The sequence below is a fragment of the Tachysurus vachellii genome, chromosome 26 (assembly GCF_030014155.1).
Source record: "Tachysurus vachellii isolate PV-2020 chromosome 26, HZAU_Pvac_v1, whole genome shotgun sequence".
In the NCBI taxonomy this organism is placed as follows: domain Eukaryota; kingdom Metazoa; phylum Chordata; class Actinopteri; order Siluriformes; family Bagridae; genus Tachysurus; species Tachysurus vachellii.
Genome location: NC_083485.1, coordinates 97,501 through 107,500, shown reverse-complemented (window position 1 = coordinate 107,500; position 10,000 = coordinate 97,501). Strand labels below are relative to the sequence as shown.

The 10,000-nt window shown below is 41.1% G+C and overlaps 2 protein-coding genes across 3 annotated transcripts in view; both read right to left on the bottom strand.

Moving 5' to 3' along the window:
- cwc15 (CWC15 spliceosome associated protein homolog) overlaps positions 1 to 1,296 on the bottom strand; it is an 8,092-nt gene extending 6,796 nt beyond the window's left edge. The window contains exon 1 of the mRNA XM_060862819.1: positions 1,212 to 1,296. The gene's annotated coding sequence lies outside the window, so the exon portion shown is untranslated. The remainder of the gene's footprint in view (positions 1 to 1,211) is intronic.
- A 1,890-nt stretch (positions 1,297 to 3,186) lies between these two features.
- The window catches only part of fam76b (family with sequence similarity 76 member B), a 13,594-nt gene continuing 6,780 nt past the window's right edge, over positions 3,187 to 10,000 (bottom strand). The window contains exons 8-10 of one of the 2 annotated variants that reach the window (XM_060862398.1): positions 6,324 to 6,456; positions 6,030 to 6,131; positions 3,187 to 3,890 (exon numbers count right to left, since the gene is read on the bottom strand). In XM_060862398.1, the coding sequence (XP_060718381.1) occupies positions 3,801 to 3,890; positions 6,030 to 6,131; positions 6,324 to 6,456 (325 nt within the window). In that variant the 3' untranslated portion in view covers positions 3,187 to 3,800. Of the gene's footprint in view, positions 3,891 to 6,029; positions 6,132 to 6,323; positions 6,460 to 10,000 lie in introns of both variants that reach the window. The other variant, XM_060862397.1, reaches the window with a different exon arrangement.

Below are 10,000 nucleotides of genomic sequence, written 5' to 3'. Positions count from 1 at the left end.
GAAACCCTTTAGAATGATATTAATATTAAAGATAATAAATGTAATAATACATTCTTTAGATTATTAGTTACTTCACTGTCCTGCAGAATTGTGACCTAAACAATACTGGGACAATCTGTGGGAATATTAATTGGAAATTGGTTTGGATTTAATAATAATAATAAATATTGCATTAACAATAAAATTAGTGAAGTACATTTTAAAATTATACACCTAATTTATTTAACAAACCAATTTGTACAAAAAGGTAAAAATGATATTTCACATTCTTGTGCATTCTGTAATATAAACCCAGCTTGTTACTGACTGTATGTTCACTTGGGCTTTTGGCTTGATGTCAAACGTGATTTTGAGTCATTTATATGGGACAAAAATTTATATACAGAAAAAAGATGTATTATTTTTTATGAGGAAAGTAAAATAGTGAAATGTCATTTTTACTTTAAATCTGTTTATTTTATTTGGAAAGTTTCATATCCATAAATGTAAGCGGTCTGAAAAGAAAAACATTTAATCTTTAAATAAAAACTTATTTTGAATATAAGGCTGTTAATTTAATTCCTCTTCTGTAAATTAATTATATTGCTCCGTTCCCGTTTTCTTTCTCTCCTTTATGTTATGTTACTATTCTAAGATCTGAATAATATGACAATGTATTTTATCTGTTATTATTTGTTATTAAGACAAAGTATATAAACCCAGTCACGTGACCATCAGCTACTCAATTGTGGTGATAAATGTTCCGGTCCACAAGTTATATAATAAAACAACAATAAACTGTGTTAATATTCACCACTAAAGCTAAAGTGTTAGCACCAAAGCTACAGTGTTACCACCAAAGCTAAAGTGTTAGCACTAAAGCTAAAGTGTTAGCACCAAAGCTACAGTGTTAGCACTAAAGCTAAAGTGTTAGCACCAAAGCTACAGTGTTAGCACTAAAGCTAAAGTGTTAGCACCAAAGCTAAAGTGTTAGCACCAAAGCTAAAGTGTTAGCACCAAAGCTACAGTGTTAGCACCAAAGCTACAGTGTTAGCACCAAAGCTACAGTGTTAGCACAGCCATGTATTTATACACAATAAATGACCCTCCATATAAACTGACAGATTAAACACAGCGCTTCAGACAATAATAATAATAATAATAATAATAATAATAATAATAATAATAATAATAATAATAACATCGTACTAAAGAACACAACAGAATCCTACCTTCTCTCAGAGCCGATGTCCCAGACACTGAGGTAATAACACAGGGACGGAAACTTGTTAGGGACAAAAGTCTGGGCTGTAGCGGCTGCAGCGACACCCAGAGGAACAACGACGACACGACAATTAAATAAAAAAAGCCCAATGAGAGAAACCTAAATTAAATTCAGTTAAATTCAACGGAAATTGTAGCTATAAAGTATAGAAACATGAAAACTTTGAACTTAAGTTATTATTTCTATTAAATATCTCTAACATCTATCTCTAATGATCAAGTCTGAGGTGAAGGTGATGAAGAAGAAACCTTGAGAGGAACCTCATCCTCATTTAGTGACACTGGACAGGAAATTATGGACCTTCACCACAGACCAAACCTGTAAAGCTGTAAAGCTCTTCAAATCATCACTGATGAAGACTAGAGCACAAAACTGACTGACACCATGATAGTGTAAAGAGGAGGTGGCAGATCTGTCACAAGCAGTATGAACCACCAAGAGACCAACCAGGGGTACAGAGAAGAATATAAAGTGAGAGAGAGAGAGAGAGAGAGAGAGAGAGAGAGAGAGAGAGAGAGAGAGAGACAGAGAGAGAGAGAGAGAGAGAGAGAGAGAATGAGAGAGAGACAGAGAGAGAGAGACAGAGAGAGAGAGACAGAGAGAGACAGAGAGAGAGAGAGAGAGAGAGAGACAGAGAGAGAGAGAGAGACAGAGAGAGAGAGAGAGAGAGAGAGAGAGACAGAGAGAGAGAGAGAGAGAGAGACAGAGAGAGAGAGAGAGAGAGAGAGAGAGAGAGAGAGAGAGAGAGAGAGAGAGACAGAGAGAGAGAGAGAGAGAGAGAGAGACAGAGAGAGAGAGAGAGAGAGAGAGAGAGAGACAGAGAGAGAGAGGCAGACAGGGAGAGGCAGACAGAGAGGCAGACAGGGAGAGGGAGAGAGAGAGAGAGAGAGAGAGAGAGAGAGAGAGACAGAGAGAGAGAGACAGAGAGAGAGAGAGAGAGAGAGAGAGAGAGAGAGAGAGAGAGACAGAGAGACAGAGAGAGAGAGAGAGAGACAGAGAGAGACAGAGAGAGAGAGAGACAGAGAGAGACAGAGAGAGAGAGAGAGACAGAGAGAGACAGAGAGAGACAGAGAGAGAGGCAGACAGGGAGAGGCAGACAGAGAGGCAGACAGGGAGAGAGAGAGAGAGAGAGAGAGAGAGAGAGAGAGAGAGAGAGACAGAGAGAGGGAGACAGAGAGGCAGACAGAGAGGCAGACAGGGAGAGGCAGACAGGGAGAGAGAGAGAGAGAGAGAGAGAGAGAGAGAGAGAGAGAGAGAGATAAGAGTTCCACCACTCAACAGTCACCAAACACTCCATAACTGTGGGTCTCTGTGAGAAGCTCTGCCCCCTGCTGGAGACTTTTGTACTTCTAAATATCCTGCACCTTTTGATTGAAGGTGTGACGGATCATAAAAAACCTAAAGATCTCTCAGGTTCTGTGGTGTGAGACCATTAAGTGCTTATAGATTAGCCAATGTGTGAGCCAATGCAATGAGGATAAAATAGGGGTGATCATATCTTCTTCAAACAGCATCTAAAGACATGACACTTCCTGAAGTACTTAAACAAGCACTGTGCATTTCTTACTATATTACCTCCACACCAGAGTTTAGACTGATGGCCCTTATTCCATGTCCCATAGGATCAATGTCAGGATGTGTTTATTGCTTAAAAACCTCATTAAACTTTAAAACATTCTGCAAAATAACAAACGTAATATAAAGACAACACAGATTGAAATAGCTGATTGACACTAATCCAGATTTATCTCCAGATATTAACACATTTATAATCAGATCTAGTGGCTCTGCCAAATTCTGTTAAAAGTGCTATTTAAATAAGACCAAATGAAAAAAGTTTAGAGTAATTTACAAGAAAAACAGAAATTTCATTGATATTTAGTTACAGTTACAACAGGAGATTATTCACCCCGACACACACACGTTTTTGAAGATTTATTGTTCCTGAAATGTCCAGTCTGGAGGACAAAATAAAAAATACAAAAGTGTCACAGTACAAAGACTTATAATAGAGAGAGAGATAGAAAGAGAGAAAGATTCCTATAATGTGAATAACAATTCTCTTTCACACAGAATAATAAAATCCTCATCATTGTTGTGAGTAAAAGCCCACCGTACACAGGTAGGCAGGCAGCGGGACAGACGTCTTTACAGTCACCCTCTGCAGACAGACATATGGTGTGTGTGTGTGTGTGTGTGCGCATCCTGCAGGTTCGGTGGCCATGTTTGTCCATAGCACAGCCCCTAGGATCAGAGTCACCTAACAGGAGCAAAGCTGCATGTGTGACATCATCAGTGACATCATCAGGAGAGAGACAGTAGATCCAGAGAGGGGGGAGAGCAAACGGGGTCAGGCCACTTGTTGGGGTAAGAGACAGACAGGAGATGAGAACAGGGAGACAGGGGCAATGAGACAGACAGGTGGATAGTAATGTAGAGATACACAGGCAGCTCTTTTGAGCTGGGGGGGGGTGTTGTATGTGAGCCTAAGCGTCCTCACAGTGATGACGTGGCATGTGTGGGCAAGAGGTCGTCGTCATGGTAACAAAAGGGAGCTGCTGGTACGGTCAAGCTTCTTTCCTTTTGAGAGAGCAGCAACCTGTTTCATCAACTCCCTGTTCTTTGCCTACAGACAGACAAACAGACATTATGTAAGTCAGGGACCTGGAGACCAGAAAAAAATGACCAGACTGGTTCTAAGGTTGTCATGACAACAGACTCACCAAGACTGGGGGGAAAAAAACAACAGGTACTTTATTCCTAAACATCAGTCGGCGAGTCTGTGATAGCCTCAGATTCCTGTTCTTAGTTAACAAGAGAGAAATCTGAAGTGGTTTTCTGCTCCAGCTCATTTACATCAACAGCTGAAATTCCTTTCTGCTCACCACGATTGTGAAAAGTGTTTACTTGAATTACTATAAACTTCAAATACTATAGACTTTCATTTAGCTTGAACCAAGCTAGCCATTGTCCTTTAATCTCTTATTAACTGTGTTCACATCCACAGGACGGTCACTTAAAGTTTTTCACACTATTCTGTGTAAACTCTGGAAACATTTCAATAAACTCATTTAAGTTAATTTTATATAAAAATATATCAGATTAATAGATATATATTTTTTGCATACGCCTGTTAATCCAAGTTCTAATCAAAACTACTAAATATTAAAAAAAGTTTTTACTTATTAAATACTAATTTATTTAGTGACATTCATTCATCTTCTACTGCTTATCTGAACTACCTCGGGTCACGGGGAGCCTGTGACTATCTCAGGCAGGATACACCCTGGACGGAGTGCCAACCCATCGCAGGGCTATTTAGTGACGTCACAAATTTTTTTGCCAATGTTCGTTTTTGAGAAGCATCTGATTTTATTTTATGTTTTTAATAAAAAAATGTATTTTATTTTACATTCTTGCTTGTTAAAGGTTCCATTCGCTGCAGAGACGCACATTTTTTAATTTTTTTTACTCTTGACCAAAAGGTGGCGTCATCGCGCCATTACACAGGCCTGTAGAAAAACAAGCTTATTTTCAGGCTTTTTTACAGAAGCGTATTGCATTCACTTGAGGAAAAAAAATCTACCGTTTTTCTGAATTAACGACTTAATTATATCAGAATTATGAGATTTTTTTGAAAAACATTTTTTCACTCTGTTTTTATGAATTAATTATCTCAGAATTATGAGATCATTTTTCATAAAAAAAAAAAAAAATTGTTCTGTTTTTCTGAATTAATGAGATCCTTCAAAATCCTGCCAGGAGCTCTATTTTAGGTGGATTTCATGGAAGTAAACATGTCCCGCCTTTCAAGTTTAATCCGGTTTTATTTTACTTTGGGTTTGAGACATTGGGAGATGCTGCTGTGTTTAAGTAATATAAATGGTGTTGTTAATAGTGCATCAACTTTGCACAGACACCTCAAGACGCCTGTTCAGACAAAAAGAACATTCTGATCTGCTTGACGTTGCTGTGTTTCTCCAGGATCAGTTGAACCGATATGGTATACTTCACGGTAGCCGTATCACCATTCGTGAAAACCCGTCGATTGCACCATTGATGCAGATCCCATATGGTTTGAGTTTATCATATGAATCAACATGCCATAAAAAGTTCGGGCCTGGATTATGATACAAACGTCGCCGAAGACGATTCCGGTCGCCTCAGTTGCACTCCATGGGGATCCAGTATTTTCAACAATTGCCTGATTGTCTCTTGTCACCACATACTGTAGCTCCTGAATACATTTCAGATGCATCATCTTATATCCGTGAAGTATACAGTACCATATCGGTTCAACTGATCAACTGAAACGAAACACAGCAACGTCAAGCAGATCAGAATGTTCTTTTTGTCTTTGTGAATGCAATACGCTTCTGTAGTTTTTACATTGAGTTCTATGGAGGATATCAGCATACTATAGTGTGCATGTTTACTATTGTGTTTGTGTGTTCGTGTGTATTCAGGCTTTCAAGCAGGGTTGCTGGCAGTGGCGCACACACACCGCAGTGGCGCACACACACGGCAGTGGCGCACACACACCGCAGTGTGGACCTGGGATTCGAGCTCAGAACCTGGTAGTCCAACACCTTAACCTCTAGGCTACCTCATCCCCTATAATAACTGTACAATAACTAACTGTATAAATGTGCAAGGGCTTATAATAAGAGACAGTGAGTAAAACGGAGTACGTGTGTGTGTGTGTGTGTGTGTGTGTGTGTGTGTGTGTGTGTGTGTGTTTTTCTATAAAATTTGTATATATTACCTGTTGTTGCTCCATGGCCTCTTTGTGAGCTTTCTCCATGTTGTTCATCTTTAGCCGCATGTTCGACTCCTGATACTGAAAATCAGCCTTCAGCTCAGTCAGCTAGACACACACACACACACACACACACACACACACACACACACTTAGATTAAGGTGTGCATGTCTCATTTCATGATGTACTGCATTAGCTATAAATTGGTCGAAATCACAAAGACTTGACGGAAGTATGTGCTCCTATTAAAATGGACAGTGTGTGTGTGTGTGTGTGTGTGTGTGTGTGTGTGTGTGTACCTTTCTGTCCTTCTCCAAGATGGTCTGGTCTCTCTGCTGCAGCAGCCTCTTCAGTGACATCACTTCCTCTTTCAGCTGACTTATAAGGATGAAGTTATCTGTCCCACCTGAGTCCATCGACTGAGCTATAGAACTGCTACAGACACAGTGAGATATTAGACAAACAGCAACACTCTCTCTGTCTCATGGGTTGGCACTCTCTCTCATCTCTCAATCTATCTATCTCTCTCCTCATAAAGTGTGGTGCGTGGCGATCTGGGGGACTCATCCACTGGGTTCGTTCTCTGTATGGCTTTCTGGGTCGGTCGTGCTCACACTCTGGTCTCTCCTGGGTTCGTTCTCTGTGTGTGTTGTTTGGTTCGGGGGTTGGGGAGAGCGCTCGAGACTCACCTACTAGAGCGCTCGCGCTAATATCTAGAGCGCTCGCGATCTCATCTAGAGAGCTAGCGCTCATATCTAGCGCAGATAGCGAGCTATATATCTATAGAGAGCTATACATCTATCTGCGAGATCTCTCTCTATAGCAGCGCATCTCTATAGATCGAGAGCGCTATGATCTCTGCGCAGATAATCAGATCGATCCGAGCATCATCATCTATATACGCGCGATACTCTCATCATCGCGAGAGCTCTCGAGCGCTATATCTCGAGCTCTTCTAGCGAGCTCTCTACGCGATATCTCTCGCGCTATCTCTAGAGCTCTACTCGCGACTCTATCTCAGGCGGACGCATATATCTCGCGCTCTCTCTCTCGCAAGCGTTCTATAAATCATCGAGAGATATCGCTCACTATACTCGCGAGCTCTCATTCTAGCGATATATAATCGAGACTATACTATGAGATCTCTCTCGAGATCTATTATTCGAGATCATCTCTGCGCTATATAGAGCTAGATATCTCTATATCTCGCGATCTCTATATCATCATCTACGCGCGATATCTTCTCTATCTCATCGACGCGCTCTCTATATCAACTCGAGCGATATCTACATATACTCGCGCGCTCATATCATCATATAGCGCGATATCTCTCTCTCTAGCGCGACTCATCTCTCTGTCTATCAGACGAGCTCTCTAATCTATCTCGAGAGATATCTCTATCATCTAGCGCGCACTCATATCACTAACTCGCGCAGCATCTCTCATCTCTCAGAGCGGATCTACATCTATCTCAGCGCGCACACTCTACTCTCTAGAGCGCTATCTATCTCTATCGAGAGCTCTATCTCTCTATCGCGGACTAATCTCTTCTAGGCGCTATCTATCTTATATAGAGCGCTCTACTCTCTCTCTATCGAGCTCATCTCATCTATCTCTTAGGAGCTATCTATACTCTATAGAGCGACTATATATAATATAGAGCGCTCTCTCTCTCTCCTCGCGCGCTCTCTCTACTAAATACAGAGCGTATATCTATCTCTCGCGAGATATATCATCTTCTCGCGCGACTATCTCATCGCGCGACTATACTATCTATTAGCAGGATCTTTTTTTTATCTCATCTTAGGGCGGATTCTATACATCTATAGAGAGATCTCCTATCTCCTATAGCGCGATATCGCTATCATCTAGGACGAGCATAATCTAAAATATATCTAGCGCGACTAATATCTAGATATAGCGAGACTAAATATCTATCATACTCGCGAGATATATTTCTTCTAGCGCGATATCTCTATACTCTCCGCGCGCTCTCTCTCTATATCGAGAGATATATCTATCTATAGAGCAGATATCTATATCTATCGCGCGGCTCATCTATAATATACGAGGAGGCTACTACTCCTTCTCTCGCGAGATATATATATACTCTCAGGCGAGCTCTACTTCTATCTATCGAGCGCTATCTCTCATATATCGCGCGCATCTCTCATATATAATATACGGCGCTATCTATCTATCTCGCGCGACGTATCTCATCTCCTCTCGCGCGAATACTCTATCTCTATAGAGAGATCTATACACTCTATCTACGCGCGATCTATATACTATATAGCGCGCTCTATCTATCTTCTCGCGCGCTCACTCTCATATATCGAGAGCAAATATATCTATACTCGCGCGAATATCTTCTAGCCTCGCGGATATATCATATAATCACTATGATCGCTAAATATATATCTATCGAGCGATACTATTCATATATATAGAGCGCTATATATTATATGAGAGCGCTCTTCCTCTCTACTCAGAGCGATATCTAACTTATATTATAGAGAGATCAATATCTCTCTCGACGCGTCTCACTAATATCTATAGAGCAGAGAACTCCCTCATCTATACTAGAGCGATCTATATATTCTTCGCAGGCTATATCTCACTAACTCTCGCGAGCTCATCATCTCTATATAGAGAGATCATATATAATTCTCGAGAGCTATTCTTTCTCTTCCTCGGAGCTATATACTAATATAATAGCGCCCGCTATATGTATTATCTCGCGAGCATTCTCTATCATACTGCGAGAGGATTCCCTCTCCTATCTCGCGAGATATTCCTATCTCTATCGCGAGATATCTCTCTCTCTCGAGCGCTATATACTACTCTATCGCGAGACTCATCTATCTAACTACGCAGCGCTCTCACGCTCACACTACGACAGCGCACCCTATCCTCTACACACTCTCGCGCGAGCATCTACTCTTCACATCGAGCGACTACCTCCTCTCACTCGAGAGATATTTATATATATCAGCGAGATCAAACTATCTCTCTCGCGCGCTATATCTACATATCTAATACGAGAGATATATATATATCATACTCGCGCTCTTCATCCAATATATAGAGAGATCATATAATTATACCTGGCGCTCTCTCATATACTATCGCGACGCTCTCTTCTCTATATCGAGGCTCTCTCTATATAACAGAGCGATCTCTATATCACTTAGAGAGATATAATAACTCTCGCGAGCTCTCTCTTATCCTCAGCGGATCATATCTATATCAGCGCGCTCCCTCTATATATCACGCGCGCTATCTCTACACTGCTCGCGCGATATATACTAGATCTCGCGCGCTCTATCTATTCTCGCAGCGCTATCTCTCTACTACTCGCGCATCGCTATCTATCTAGCGCTGCTATTTAATATATATCGGCGCGATATATATATCTCTCGAGCGATTTCCATCACATCTAGAGAGATATATAATATCTATCAGCGCGATCTCTATACTCTACTCGCGCGCATATCATATATATATAGCCGAGATATATATCTCGCGCGCAGCTCTCTCTCTAACTCTAGACGCGATTCTCACTATATCGCACGGCGATATCTCTATATATCGCGCTCATCCTCTATCTTACTCGCGCGGCACTACAAGATACTACTCTCGCGGATCTCACTATCCTATCGCGCTACTCTATCTTCTCGCGAGCTCTCTCTATCTCGCGGATAACTATCTCGCGCGCATCTCTCTATCGAGCGCGCGCTATACTCGAAGAGCTCTCATATATAGCGTCAGCATCACTATCTCTCGCGCGCTATCTCATCTAGGAGAGCATCTATATCTCATAGAGCGATACTATATTACTCGCGAGACATATAGCATCTAATACGAGAGCCTATCTATCTCGCGAGAATAGATATATAGAGATATAATTAATAGAGAGCTTTATCTCTCGAGAGCTCTATCTCTAGAGAGCTTCTCTATCATCGCGAGCTATCTA